Source organism: Colletotrichum scovillei, assembly GCF_011075155.1.
Source record: "Colletotrichum scovillei strain TJNH1 chromosome Unknown Contig00012, whole genome shotgun sequence".
Classification (NCBI taxonomy): Eukaryota; Fungi; Ascomycota; class Sordariomycetes; order Glomerellales; family Glomerellaceae; genus Colletotrichum; species Colletotrichum scovillei.
Window position 1 is genome coordinate 836,741 of NW_023336270.1, and position 14,699 is coordinate 851,439.

Here is a 14,699-nt window from a genome sequence, read left to right on the forward strand (position 1 = left end):
CAAGACGAATATTCAGTTATTCCCCTTCGGAAGGAGGGGGAGTCGACAACTCCCAAACCATTTGGGGGTGATAGTGGTTAAACTAAAGGGGAGAGGGGGGCGTGTTTGTCTGCCCGCCCACCGGTATCCCTGAGTCCCGGGATCATTTACAACGAACACCGCCAAGATGTCTTTGCAACTCTGGTTCGATTTCGATTCCCGACTTTGTGGTTTCCGAAACTAATTTTCGCACCAGTGGGATGCGCCCAGTGGGAGGCGCCAGTGGGATGTAGCGTACCATCCCACCGGGAAACACACGAGCTTGCACTTAATCACCTACGCCGCTACGGATGCGCTTCCGATTTAATATGGGGGTGTCTGGGTACTTTGGAAGTGGAAGACATTGGGGGCTTTGGCACTTGGGGGTTAAGGGTTGAAGCCCAGTGCATCGTGAGTCAAGTCGTGGCAAGAGGGCAGAACTTGGGAAGGAGTCAAGAAATTAATTCTTAATTAGTGTTGATTGTAACGCGTTGTGGGAGAAATTGCACCGGCTTACCAGTTCCCATTTCTCTTTATTTGATGGATCTTTGAATGATGGTCTCTATTGAGGTGCGTGTTCGTATAAACCTGGGTATGGATTCTGCGAGAATGCCAACGCGCCAAGGGGGCCGGACAGCCGGGCTTGCGGACCCGTGGATCCCGCGGTTGAGAGACTGGAGTCCTGGACGTTGGAGAATGGAGATTGGAAGAGTCAGAAATCAAGAGACCGAGGGTGGAGGAAGCCGAGATCGCAAGATGCCGGGAGTGCACCTCTCTTTGACGGCACAGAGCATTGTTGAATTTCAATACATGAGTAAAAGTTTACGGCCTGGTCGGAATTTCTGGTTATTCCGTCAGATGGAAAGAGAATACGAAACGAAAACACGAGAAATAATGAAAAGGTGTGCAGACTACAGAGAGAATGGAAACGCTGTCGGACTTGCAAACCCTCAAAAGGCGTTTCCTCCGCTGTGCCACTACCAACAAAGGCGAGCCCTTCCCCTTTGGATTCTGAATTGTCCACGCCAGTCCCAAATTGACAGACGAGGGAAGTGGAGGTTGATTACAAAGTGGCTCTGGACCGTTGTGTTGGACCACCTGCGCCTCCTTAGCGCCTTGGCGCGAATCTATTCCCGACGCGCGGTGTCTGTCCCCCAGGCTCGGCTGCGGTGGACATTTTTGTCTCAATCTGAAAAACAATCTGCAGCCTGCAGAGTGCTGACAGCTTTACGCGGAATTTCGCAGAGTTAAGTGGGCTGAAAGGGGACTCTTGAAAAGGGTTAGCCGCAACCGCGCGCAACGGTCCTTTAATCTGGTCTTGAAGTGTCGTTCAGAAAGTGACCAACCAAACGTGGTCCATCCCGGCCCTCACATCCGCACGTAAGGTTCTTGTTGGGGTTAGGTAAGGCAGAGCTAGCGACATTTGACGGGAGTGGGATACGGGCTGGGTAGAGAGTCAAGACTCGAGACCTTGTCAAAGACCTCAGAGTTGCCATGATGAAATGATTGTGCTCAACAGAAAGTAATTCAGATATTCGAGGCAGCGGACTCGAGAAGTGGGCTTTATTTGTATTGATAGACGAAAGCGAGTAAAAAGCATATCTTCTTTAATTGATGCATGTGGAGACCTGCGAGAGTTGAGCGAAAATAGAGGTGGGAAAGGGTAGGGTGCTTTTGGCATCTTTCGGCTAGGCCATCCCACCCCCTTGTCTAATGTATCCCGCGCACTTAGATTGGGAAGGATGCTCCGAGTACCTATGGTACATATATCCAACGCTCGACCATGTTCCCTTTCTTGCTGACTTGCTCTCTCTCTCTTGTCGTTACCTTCATTCTTTCTCAACCTTGTTCTTTCGCTGTGTGTGCATTGCAGGACTTGGCTGGTTCATGTTCTGATATTCCCACTCAGACTTTAACCTAACATTCGTTTTTTGACACTCTTTCAAGTCGCCCACTCTCTCTAACTCAGTACTCATTGTTCCTTTGTCCCACCATCTCTATCCAACCGAATCCCTCAATTTAACCAACTCTCAGCCTCCAGCACAACACACCACCCAAAACGTCAAAATGCCATCCATCGCATCCACCGCCGCGGCGGTCGCCTTCGCCGCCACGTCGGCCCTGGCTCTGACCTCTACCTCCGCCAAGTCCGACCTCGACGGCTCCGTCTGGAAGATGCTCGAGGGCACCTCCCCCGCCGCCTCGGCCCCGCAGGTCCGCGCGCGTAACCGCCCCACGAAGCGCCAGACGGGCTGGAACCCGCCCTCTGCGCTCTCGGGCGCGTTGAAGGAGGTGTGGGCGCACTACGAGAAGACGTACGACGGCGCCATCGAGGGCAACAAGAACTGGGGTTGGGACCAGATCATGGCCAACAACGGGTGAGTCCCGTTCCGTCTCAACACCCGGTGCAAACTACCAGACTAACACCCGCAGCTCCATCAACGTCTGCGTCCGCTGGGACTCCAACTCCCCCATCACGGCCGCCCAGCGCACCAAGCTCGCCTCGACCTACGCGGCCCAGTACCAAAAGTGGTTCAAGTGGCTCTACGGCTTCGACGGGTTCCCCTACGCCAACGTCGACGTCAACATCGTCGGCTACGCCACCAACAACTCGGCGCTGCTCGAGGGCTCGACCGACGGGCTGGACGTGTACACCTCCTTTGCGGACCCGCAGGGCATCCCCGCGTGCGATCCGGCCTGCGAGCGCGAAGCGCACCTCGACGGCGACTACAGCGGGTGCAAGGGCGGTGCAGCCAGCCATTTTGACAGCTCGCTTCAGCTCACGGACGGGCTCGAGGGCGGGTTCGGGTATTCTTGGGGGCAGCAGGTGGGCAGGGAGTATATGCTGAACAACCTCGACTCGGAGAGCATTCACATCCTGCTGCACGAGATGGGACATACTTTTGGATTGGATGATTTCTACGACTGGGAGCCGACGGGACAGAGCAAGTTCATCATGCTTGCCGGGTCTGCGATGGAGGTTACGGACTTCGACGGGTGGATGTACCGGAACTGGTGGTACGAGCTCTCGCAGAAGCGCGGATGGGCCAAGACGGGCTCTGGAGCTGTTGCTTCCGGTGCTGCTTCGACTTCTGCTACGCCTTCTGCTACTGCGTCTGCCTCTGCTTCTGCTGCGCCGATTGTCAAGGAGGAGGAGGATGTCGCCGAGACGCCCGTCCCTACGCCGACTCCCACGCCTACGCCTACACCTACCCCGACGCCCGCGTCTTCGTCTTCCGCTGCCGACGTTCCTGTCGCGACGTGCGCTGAGACGGCTGCCGAGCCTAGCGCGGCTGCTGCGGAGGAGTCCGGGTCCGAGGTGGCGGCGAAGTGGAGCCAGTGCGGTGGGGCCGGGTACTCCGGGCCCACTGCTTGTGCTTCCGGGTTGACTTGCACCAAGACCAATGAGTGGTACTCGCAGTGCTTGTAAGTGGAGCATGCGCTTTAGTTTCCGATCTGGGTGATTTGTATTTTGAAGGCTTTGTTGCGAGGCGTTGCGAGAGTGAGGTGGGATGGTGTGTAGTGGTCGGATGTGGGCGCGGATTTCTGGAGTGATGTGTGGGCTGGGTGCCGTGGTTGTGGCTTGGCCGCATTGCATCGACGTTGTATTCTTATTCTGTGTATCTACGTTGTGGGCTACGAACGTGGTCTGTGTATTTAAAGGACGAAATGTAAATATTTCACATCAATCCTTGCATCACTTCGCTACGTCCTTCAATCTCTCAAGTCCAATACCGTGGTAGCATTGGCTGAGTGCTAGCCCTACTTGGTTCCAGGGTGTACATCAGGATACCCAGGTAGGTGGCACAGTTCAAATACCAGGAAAAGCCAAGGTGCCATTCAAAGACACCTGTTGAATTATATCACGCTAACGGGGCATCTGAAGTAGGTAGGTTGCATTGCGTGATGTGATTTGTAGAGTCAAAAAAGGTGCTCGCAATTTTCATGAGGCAGTGGACGAAGAATAGAGAAAAAAAGACAATGGCAGCAAAAGCAAAAAGCAAAAGGCAGAGACTAGCTCGAACCTTCCACTCTTCAGCTGAGGTTGCCATGGCCGCGGAACGATAGGCTATTAACCATGCAGGCTTCCCGACCACTTCCCCTACCGGCTGATGATTATTCTCGACGGTTTTCGAGATATCACCCCTTCACTGTCAATCTCTGTGCCTTCGGTAGTTGTCTCAGGCAGCCAAGTACTGGCTACCTCCAACACAGTGTGTGGCTCCAGGGAGTGATTCACCAATCAAGTGCCCTGACGTCCCTACAGCAGCGCTCGATTCGGCAAGGACCCACGTGGGCGACAAGGATGGCGCAGACGGGAGGACCCGCGCACCACAGCGCTAGTGCCAGGGGCCGAAGACGCCGCAACCACCTAAAAGACGACACTCGGTGCTGTGAATGGCGCCAATCGAGTCATTCAGCAGTTCGATAGTCGCATGTACTTCCGACGCGATAGGGCAGCATGTCGAGATACCTTCCAGTCCGGTAAGTTGAACGATGTACCTTGTTTGCAACAAGTCTGACCAAACTCCCCCAGGCCGCCGCGGTTGCCACCATACCGGGGCTTCGCCACACGTTTGGCTCTCCTTCCACCAGCACGGAAGCCCATCACTACACCCTGGAACATCTCGACATACTGCAGGCCAACGTACGCAGAGAGGTTCAGCGAGTCCGTTTTCTGGCGGATCACGGATCCACTTTGGATCGAGTCCCCGCCATCCTTGCCATACAAGACCGTCCAGTCAAGGTATTCCAGCTATCAGACTATCATTACGAATATCGAGACGACTGGGGCATCATCGACCACGAAGACAAGCCATCCCTCGACAAAAAGGGGGAGCAGAAACAAGGCGTCCGGCGCGTGGCATTTTACGTCCACAAGTCGATCAACTTGAACTCTTGGAGAGTTGAGTGGGATGTGCCCCACGGCGATGGATACATCGCTATGTTAGCGCTCCGTCTTCATGACGGAAGCTAGATCAAGATCTACAACGTCTACAACCGCAAGCCGGGCAGGTCCTTCATCATGAAGGACTTTTTTGCCACATGTGGGGACCTCGACAATTGTTTCCTCCTTGGCGACTTCAACGCCCATCATAAGGTCTGGTCTCTTCCTGACCCCCGAACTCTGTTTGCATTCTGCATGCCATTTGTTCTGACGCGTTTCGCAGTGCCCCGACGTCGTAACCAAGATGTGCCCCTTTCGCACAGGTGAACACACCGTCGGCCACTTGTTCTACGCATGCCCAGACTTGCAAGAGGAAAGATCGCAGCTCCCTCTCAAGGACTTCAGGGGCGGCAAGCGAACCCGCAATGGCATGTGTACCCTGGAGGGCCTGCTTACTGAGGGTGCCGCCCAAGCCTCCCGCTGGGCCATCAACCATTTCGGCATCCAGCAGTTCACGTGGACTTTGAACCATGCCGACTTTGCATCGTTCAAGGATATGGTGTATGCTCATCAGGGGGGTTTCTGAGGCCCCGGTCTTGTTTGCTCTTCTCCACACACACACACACACACACACACTGTTTAACTCGATCGTTTTGCATTACTAGAGGATTGCCGCAGTACATGTAGACGCTACCCTGCCACCAAAATTCCGCACTGTTCACCCTTAGCCCCTTTCGTGAGTCTCCTCCCCCTCCTGCGCCTCTCCTCTGCCTTCTGTTTTGTTTTACAGAGGGGTTTGTTTTTTTCTCTTGGTCGACTTTCTTGTTGTGCGATGCCTTATAGACTAATGCTGACGGCGAGGCTTCCTCGAGATAAGCTAGCCCTTTTCCCTCCTTTCCACCCTCTCCCTCGTCAAGGGATCGCCATAATCGCCGCCTCGACGGCGATGAGGTAGTTCCGCATCAGGTGAGTCTCTGACACGCAACAAGGCCACAACGAGGTTCCACATGGAACAAACGCTGACGTTTGCATGCTGAATCAGGGGGTGTTGGAGGTCGGCCAACCACCGTGTCTGTTTGACATCGAGAGGGACATGGTCCCGAAGGTGACGATAGGCGCGGGCGAGATAGTTGTGCGTTCGTCTTAGTTGTTTGCGTTGATCTGATAGACGGTGTTCTCTCAGCAAGATGGCTACGCCGAGACAGGCCACAGGTATGTCTACCCCGTTTCCGAGACCGACGTCATCTTGCATCGAGTATACTGACGAAGCATGTCAAGCAACGATGTCTCCGTCGGTGCCGATGGGTAGAAGCTCTCTTTTCCGCTTAGACAGTGCTCTAATGTGGGACGGCGATGTTGCTGCTCGGAGAAGGTTGTGATTGAGCGTGAGCCTATCCTATCACTGAGAGCGCGGGCATTCCCTCACTAACATGGCTCTCCATACAGCGGGCGAAGATGTTGAGGACAGTGTCCAACTCTCTGTTCTCTATTTCGTTCATAGCGATGGGCGGTGATGAGTTTGATGTCTCGAAAGCAGCTCAGTACGTACGTCTTCCCTTTGAACCCCAAATAAGAACTAGAAAGCTAATGATCCACTCACAGACTTGGAGGCTTTTATGCCTCTGAGGAGAGACTGTCAAGGGACTCATAATCAGACTTTGCGGCCATCATGGTGAAGCCATCACGGTTGAAGCCACAGCGGTAAGTCTGACATCTGCTTTTGCCCTCCCTCGCGTCAACCCCAATGCCCGCTAAACGATTAAAAGAGACATGCCCGCTAACAATGCACAAGCCAGTTGCGAACTCTGATGGGAAGCAGTCAGCAGTATAGTCATCTTTCTCTCATGGCAAGCTTGAAAAAGCATCTCAATTCAAGTGCTGGGTGGGCACTATACTGTTTTATTAAAACTGTATTCTGGTATTTGTGACTCACAAGAATTAAGTTTCTGCGATAACAAGGTACTTAGAAATCACTGCTATCACCACAGCAGACCGTCTTTTTTAGTTTTTTCTTCCTAATAAAGGTTTTTTTAAAAAAAAAAAATGTGATGAGCAATTACGGGTGTGCAGTGAGGTGGGAGGAGTGTACCTTACAACAACGTAAGGTGCCTTACTTACTGAGGTAGGTTGGTTCCAGGACCTCCTCCCTGTGACTCAGCGGAAGGTGGCGCTGACGGGAGCCCGCAAGGTGCGCAAATTGACCGAAATAAGTGCCCGTGGCACCTGCGGTCCACCAAGGAACCCATGACAAGTAGCGCGAGGTGCGCTATAAATGGAGGGCAATGTGTCCACCTCAATCAACGTCAGCCTTCTCGCTGAGTTGCTCACCATCTTGCCCCAATCACCTCAATTTACACGCCAGGACACTCCGTCGGTCCAGCGAAAATGCGCTCCGACTCAACATTTCTCTCCATGCCACGCGAGGTCCGCGACCTGGTCTATCAGCACTACGTCGTCGTTGACGGAGGATACGTCTCTGCATCCGATGGCCTCCGTGGTGGCAGGCTCAAGAGGGCCGACGGGCGGCCAATCGATCTGAACCTGATGTACGCCTGTCGACTCGTCGCCGACGAGATGCGCCACCTAGCCTTGCGGAGCAACACCATCACGTTCTTCACTATTACGTCGGAGAAGGGGGCACCCTCGTCAATCACGTCTGATGGAGGCTTACGCATGCGTGCTGCTCGCTTTGACGGCCTTGTCGGGCGTAGCCTAGATAGTCGCAGGCAACTCCTGTTCCACTTTGTTGGGGGCTTCCTTCTGCATCAGAAATGCACCGAACTCGGGGCGCCATCAGGGCCGCTGGACGACAACGATTACGACGGCGACAACGACCTTGACGAACCGTCCGTCTCCAGACACTTCAACAAACGCTCTGCCGCATCTGCACGCCCCACGGCTCAAGCATTGCTCGCCGAGCTAGCTGAGAAGCACCCTCGCTTCCGACCAGTCCTGGATCGGATTCAACGGCACGACCGGTTGGCACGGGATATGTTGTACGATCGTCACGGGCCCTACGGCGAGGCGCCCTCATCGTACCGCGAGCTTTGCCGCGACCTCCTCCAAGTCGCGTCTCGTCTGAATCCAGAGGACTCTCTTCATCTCATCTGGTGCCGCCGCATGGGCATCTCCGAGAATCGCATACCGGGCGGGGAGCTCCGCTCGAACCGCATCATGCGCTGCTCGGTCAGGGAGTGGGATATCCCCACGGCGGCCGACCTGAAGGAGCTATCGTCGTGGATCACCGAGGAGAAGCGCCTGCTCTCATCCATCCGCCACGGATCCGACGGCTCGGTCTACCGCTTCTCGGCCGCCGCGTCGGCCATCCGCTATCTCAAGTCCATCCCCGCCGACATGCGCGCGCAGCTCCGCAAGATTGTCCTCGTGGAAGACTACCGCTCCGTCGCGCATCCGGAGAGCCACGCCCGAGGCCTGATCCCGTTTTGCCGGGAGAACCCCCTCCTGCGGGTCGAACGTCGCGTGAACCTGTGGCGGAACCTCTTCCAGGTCGACAAGAGGTGGCACACGCCCCACCAGCAGTGCGAGCACCAGAACCGTGCCGCCACGCGGGCGCTCCGGTCGCGGGACATCACGTCCACCGTCGCGCTCTGGGTCACGGAGGCATTGGCTCTCGGGCCAGCGGGCATGCCCGCGGCGTCCTTCTCCCTGGTCCTGGACGGCGACCCGGCGCCGCAGCTGTGCGCGCGCATCTTCCAGACCGTCGTGCAGCGCGACGCCGCGTGGCAGCGGGCGTGGACCGAGTCCATGGACCGGGGCCTCGTGCTCGTCCACCCGGTGCTGGACTGGTTCGAGAGGCGGGGCGAGGACGCGGCCAGGGCGGGCGTGCATCCCGTCTCCGGGGTGTACGAGTCGTACCTGGGGTATTTTTACGAGGGCTTCCCCGAGGCGATGAGGGATATCGCGCGCGGCGGCGGCGGCGGCGGGTCCGTGGTGCGGTGTAATTTTGACGCTGGCGAGCCGTGGGACGCTGAGAAGGTCGTGCGCGCCAATAAGATGTGGACGCCGGCGCAGTGGAACGAGGGGTGGCTGCAGCACGAGCAGCTGTCTTGGGAGACGGAGGCACCGTTGCCGGAGTGGCCGGCGTTGCTGATGGAGAATATGATTGACTCCTTTGCTGGGCGAAAGAAGAAGAGCTGGAGGGGCCGTTGATGAGGCGGTCCGTTCCGGCGTCTCTCCAGGTGACGGGGGCGGTGGCGGGGTTGCATTCTTCTGCTGAACGATGAAGGTATATCTTGGGACCTTGAGTCTATCTATATTCGTCTGGGATCTAAGGATGCTACGCCGCGGCTCAGCGTACAACACGCGGTCTGGATATCATTGTTGGCAAGACATCTCAGAGATGGTACAGCGTTTACCTGCTACATATCTATATCCCCCCCTTCCCGTCGCCATCCTCGTCAGAACTCCTTCGCGGGAGATACCACTGGCCACGATGCGTCATGTTGCAACGCTTTCTCCAGCTCCCTTTCGGATGGATGTGCTCGAGTCCTTTGGTTTTTGCCCAATTTGACATATCCTTCTGGGTGAGGCTCATGTGCTGGCTCGCCGAGTCCGTTCCGTTAGCCGGGGCGGGGCGGGGCAGTGCGGTTGTATGGTGAGGGCCAGAGTTCCATGGGGCCTTCTACCTTGCTATTTGTGCAGTTCCGTGTCATACTTACGGGCCTCCGCTTGGGATCAAGAGGCTTTGACGATTGCTGTTGTTGATAGGATACGTCTGAGGTAAGGTAGCCAACCAAGACGTTGTCCTTGGGCCCGGGCTCTCGAGTCCCCTATGAACCTTTGTTTTTCATCTGCAAGTTTGAGCCGCAAAAGTGAGTACAAAGTGGCTTGGCGACGGCTGGGGATCAGGAGTTCCGCCTCGTGGCTTGTTTTGATGAGTTGATTCTTCACAAGGGCTGTGAGAAGTTAGATTAAGAAAAGAAAAGAAACAGAACGAAAGAAAAATAGCAAAGATAAGGAAAGGGAAAAGGGGAGCAGAGAGGAGAATAAAGGAAGGCGGGCAAGAAAATAAGGTAGATACTACTAGAGGCTTTGGCCCTTGGCGTGTTGTCTTTCCTGCTTCGCGGGAGACGTAAGTCTCTCTACCAGCAACGGTTCTAGTTTCTTGCCCTTGACGTCCGCAAAGACTACTGGAGAGAGGAATGAGAAGTAACTGCTGACATATGTGTATAAGATGAATCAGTTCGGTTGTGCTTAGGGCTGGACGGAGACACGGGTTGAAGTTGATCGCATACCCCGGTTGCATCTGTCGTCATCGAGTATCCGTAGGTAGTTCAAGTGAATTGTCAGCCCTGCCTATAGAGTTTGACTACCAAGGTATGGGCCCCATCCTCAAGAGCCGGCGGGATGGCCACCGAAAAGCCAACCCAGGCAAAACAAAAAAAGACATGCACAGAGTTCATCGCAAATAACCCTCATCAAGCCCCTCTCCTCCTCTGACTCAACACACGGTAGACTTGGCCATCACGGGAGGAAGGGAACTCCGCAAAATGAACACCATCCGCGGATATCCAAAAAAAATTTAGTTGACAAAACTCGCAGCTCGGTACTCTCAGACGTCCGAGTTTTTTCCCAATACGGTAGTCCTCATGACTAGCCAGCCGGAGAATCTGACCCCACAACGCCCGATGATTCCGGGTCTCGGCGGGGCTGCGGTGGTGGGGCTGACGTGCCGAAAATTCGACAACTCCGCGGACCACCCCGTTCCCCGCGGCGTTCTCTAACTGTCAGCCTCCCGCCCGCTTGCTCGCCTACCTGCCTGTCCACCTGGCTCGCCTTATGAAGCCTGTTTCCGAATCCTTGCAAGCCGTATTTGTTTTACGTGCATGTTGTGACGTTGACATCAATGTAGACCTGACTTGCAGCACCATGCTCCCCCCCCCCTTAATGCGTCGACCAACCGGGTCGTCCGTATTACACGCCTTGGGCTGACGTCGGGGAGTGTCGCTCACGATCAGACCACACTGCTCGTCGTCCACGACTCTGATGGAGAGGGTCGGGATGGATGAAGGGCGTAATTGCTTACCACTCAACTGGGGACGAAAGACAGAAACAGGGAAATACAGACCCAGAAGTAGAATTTGGAATTGAATGAATCAACGAAATAAGACCCATCAAACGCAGTCAAGAACGCAAATATAAATACAAAAGGGCACCAGCTCCCTAAAAGACTTCTCCTGCTCTACACACAGACAAGACTACCTTGACTACTCAATGTTCTCAACCTCCTTCCCTCGTCTATCTTCAACAGCGATCAAGCTCCAACGATTCTCTCCACGCCGCCTCCTCCACACCCCGAAAACAATGACGACAACTACACCCCCGAACTTCCCCTTCCAACGCGCCTCGGGCCTCGAACCGCCCGCAGAATACGCCCGCCTCCGCGCCACGGAGCCCGTCTCGCAAGTGAAGCTCTTTGACGGCTCCCTCGCATGGCTCGTGACGAAGTACAAAGACGTCTGCGCCGTCGCCACGGATACGCGTCTCTCCAAGGTACAGTCTCGCCGATCTCTTCCATCCCTTCGTCCTTCCACTACCCCTTTTGAGACGTCGACGGGAGTGTCGAGTATGTCCAAGTGAGCTAACACCACAACACAGGAACGCACCTGCGCCGGGTTCCCCGAGCTCAGCGCCGGCGGGAAAGCGGCGGCCGCGAACAAGCCTACTTTTGTCGACATGGACGCGCCGGCACATATGCAGCAGCGCGGCATGGTTGAGCCGCTCTTTGTGCGGGAGCATATTACGTCCATGAAGCCGTATATCCAAAAGACTGTGGATGATCTTTTAGATAAGATGATTGAGCAGGGGTGCGAACAGCCGGTTGACTTGATTGAGAAGTTTGCCTTGCCTGTTCCGTCATATGTGAGTGTTGTTGTCACTTTATTGAGACCTCGGATCAGGGAGGAGATAGGGAAACACGGAAAGGAGAAGTTGTTGAAGATACTTGAGGTTCAACTTCCAGCTGACAGCAGACTTTTAGATCATCTACACCATACTCGGTGTTCCGTTCGAGGACCTCGAGTACCTTACCCAACAGAATGCCATCCGGACGAACGGCAGCGGTACCGCGTTGCAAGCTCAATCTGCAAACCAGTACGTCTAGCTTCACACTCCCCCGCCGCCCCCCTTTCCGACTGCCATAAGGCACCATGTTGATGGTAATGACTGACTCCCTTCGTTAACCAGAGAACTTCTCAACTACCTCGCAAAACTAGTCGACGAGCGCAACATTGAGCCCAAAGACGACCTCATCAGCAAGTTGGTCGTGGAACAGCTTAGACCTGGTCACATTGAGAAATCGGATGCCGTGCAAATCGCATTCTTGCTGCTCGTTGCTGGCAATGCGACGATGGTGAACATGATTGCGTTGGTGAGTCGCCCGTCACTTCCTGTCTTCCCGTCTTGAATCTTGAGAGTCTTTGACTCTTGTAGCGAACACGCGTGTTGGAGTCCACGATTCGACTAACATATGATACCTCAGGGCGTCATCGAACTCTTCCGGAACCCAACTCAACTCGCTCAACTCAAAGCCGACCCGTCGCTCGCCCCGGCATTCGTCGAAGAGCTGTGCAGATACCACACCGGTTCCGCTATGGCGATGAAGCGGGTGGCCAAGGAGGACATCATCCTCGGCGGCAAGGTAAGTTCCATCTTCGGCGGCTTGAGTCTTTATGCCAAGTCTTTACTTCTGCGCGGAGGCTCGGAGAGGAAAGCTGACTGTCCATCTAGACCATCAAGGCGGGCGAGGGCATCATCGCCTCGAATCAATCTGGCAACCGAGACGAGGACGTGTTCCCTGACCCGGACGTCTTTGACATGCACCGGACTCCGGACCCGAATCACGCGCTGGGGTTTGGGTTTGGGCCGCATAGGTGTATCGCCGAGCCGCTTGCGCGCGCGGAGCTCGAGACTGTCTTTGGTGAGCCTCTACTTCTCTTATCGCCATTCATATCCTACAGGTTCTTATGGCCGTACATGTTACTTGTGCATGGTGAATAGAAGAAAACCCTTCATTTACGCATCGTTCATCAACCTCTAGACTCTTCCAAGTACACTGAGCTAATACGTTCTATCACAGCAACGCTGTTCCAGAAGATCCCCAGCCTGAGAATCGCCGTGCCCATCCCGGATATCGAGTATACGCCCCTGCACAAGGATGTCGGAGTGGTCAAGTTACCAGTGGCATGGTGACTGGTGACATGGACGGCAATCTTATTGGACGGAATTCAAAAAGGGGGGGGCGTAGGTTAGACGGTGTTAAGACCACAAGCCGAAGTCGCCGTGGATCAAGCCGTTACATAGAAAGCTCGGTAGTTTGAAAGATCACATCACTTCTCTTCTCTTCTCAGGAACTTAGCGAGAATATCCTTCCATGTGAAAACGAGGTGAAAGCGGGGAGTATGAAAGCCAGGACATCGGACGACCGGGAGGAAGGGGGGAAAGCAAAGTTCACCAGTTCGCAGAGGCCCAACACGATCCGGGTGCGCCGGTGAAACGCGGCAATAAAGTGGCGTCGACTACCGTCGTCCCAATATTGAAGCTTGACGGAGCCGAATTCGGCGAACTTTGACTTCCGGGGTGAGTAACTGCTGCAGATTTTGAGTTGCGAGAATGCCGTCGGCATGCTTCGCTGTGCTCTTTAAAAGGGACCGCCTGACGCGAGAGGTGGGAATGGAGGTTGAGGCCAGGTGTTGAAGCAATATATTTTGATTACTACACTATTCTGCCCAAGATATGAACGAAATGCAAGTTGCAAACAGCCAAATTGTCGTAGGAGACAGGAGCAAGGCGGCTCCGTGGTACTCCGTCGAGGCCCAGATCTCACCCGAGGCACGCAAGATGCTCGAGGAGTACGCCGGCATCCCGCCAAACGAGGTCAGAGACCACGTCGTCGCCATGGTATGTCCTCCTATTCTCTGCCTTTCCCTACATTTTGGCCCTTCGACCACTCCCCACAGCACAAGACAAGCTGGGACATAGCTGTATACTCACATAATGCCATCCACAGCGCGACAAGATCTGGGAAGTCTTCCCCTACCCCTGCATCGGCGAATTCCACTTCCTCGACTTCAACCTCGCCCACCGCCCAGGCTACCCGCAACTCCTCGCCCGCCTCCAAGACAACCCGTCCGCGCGCCACCTCGACATCGCCTGCTGCGTCGGCCAGGACCTCCGGCGCCTCGTCCACGACGGCGTCGCCTCGTCCAAGATCGTCGCCGTCGAGCTGGAGCAAGGGTACATTGACGCCGGGTACGAGCTCTTCCGCGACCGGGACCGTCTCGAGACGCGCTTCGTCAACGCGGACATGCTGGACGACGGGGACGCGCGGCTGGACGCCATGGAGGGGACGTTTGATACCGCGCACCTGGGCCTCTGTCTGCATTTGTGGACGCGGGAGCAGCAGATGGTTGTGCTGCGGCGGGTGATTCGGTTGTTGAAGCAGGAGCCTGGGGTGATGATTGTGGGACACGCTGCTGGTCATGCGGACGGGATTGAGTTGAAGGGGGTTTGGGATAAGCCTGCGTTGAGGCATAACTTGGAGACGTGGGAGAAGATGTGGGCTGAGCTGTCGGAGCAGACTGGGAGTAAGTGGAAGCTGAATACGGTCGTGTCTGAGCAGATTGGGACTCGGGGGATTGAGAGGCCCAGCTGGTGGGGCAGCGATATGAGGTTTGTCGGCTTCGAGCTGACTAGAGAGTAGGTAGTTGACTGGAGTCTCAACAAGTAGAACAAACACGACGGAGACATGTGGCACGTATTGCAGGGAGCGAGA

General features: G+C 55.3%; 5 protein-coding genes across 5 annotated transcripts; all 5 read left to right on the plus strand.

Moving 5' to 3' along the window:
• Positions 1–2,085: 2,085 nt before the first annotated feature.
• Positions 2,086–3,448, plus strand: HER10_EVM0000079 (uncharacterized protein; the record flags this gene model as incomplete). The annotated part of the gene is made up of 3 exons (XM_035469874.1): positions 2,086–2,396; positions 2,452–2,856; positions 2,887–3,448. The coding sequence occupies 3 exons, from the start codon at positions 2,086–2,088 to the stop codon at positions 3,446–3,448; spliced, it is 1,278 nt and encodes a 425-aa protein (XP_035326006.1).
• Positions 3,449–5,044: 1,596 nt separating this feature from the next.
• HER10_EVM0012867 (uncharacterized protein) lies at positions 5,045–5,492 on the plus strand (the record flags this gene model as incomplete). The annotated part of the gene is made up of 2 exons (XM_035482247.1): positions 5,045–5,119; positions 5,190–5,492. 2 exons carry the CDS (start codon positions 5,045–5,047, stop codon positions 5,490–5,492), a joined length of 378 nt encoding a protein of 125 aa, XP_035326387.1.
• Positions 5,493–7,240: 1,748 nt separating this feature from the next.
• Positions 7,241–9,304, plus strand: HER10_EVM0003939 (uncharacterized protein). Its single transcript, XM_035473600.1, has one exon. The coding sequence runs from the start codon at positions 7,292–7,294 to the stop codon at positions 9,074–9,076; it is 1,785 nt and encodes a 594-aa protein (XP_035326130.1). The 5' UTR covers positions 7,241–7,291; the 3' UTR covers positions 9,077–9,304.
• A 1,719-nt stretch (positions 9,305–11,023) lies between these two features.
• On the plus strand, positions 11,024–13,162 carry HER10_EVM0011220 (cytochrome P450 55A1). The gene is made up of 7 exons (XM_035480657.1): positions 11,024–11,419; positions 11,525–11,788; positions 11,907–12,019; positions 12,113–12,296; positions 12,408–12,566; positions 12,656–12,845; positions 13,005–13,162. The coding sequence occupies exons 1-7, from the start codon at positions 11,141–11,143 to the stop codon at positions 13,115–13,117; spliced, it is 1,302 nt and encodes a 433-aa protein (XP_035326344.1). The 5' UTR covers positions 11,024–11,140; the 3' UTR covers positions 13,118–13,162.
• A 507-nt stretch (positions 13,163–13,669) lies between these two features.
• On the plus strand, positions 13,670–14,627 carry HER10_EVM0008167 (methyltransferase; the record flags this gene model as incomplete). Its single annotated transcript, XM_035477699.1, has 2 exons — positions 13,670–13,825; positions 13,935–14,627. 2 exons carry the CDS (start codon positions 13,670–13,672, stop codon positions 14,625–14,627), a joined length of 849 nt encoding a protein of 282 aa, XP_035326254.1.
• Between the last annotated feature and the right edge of the window lie 72 nt (positions 14,628–14,699).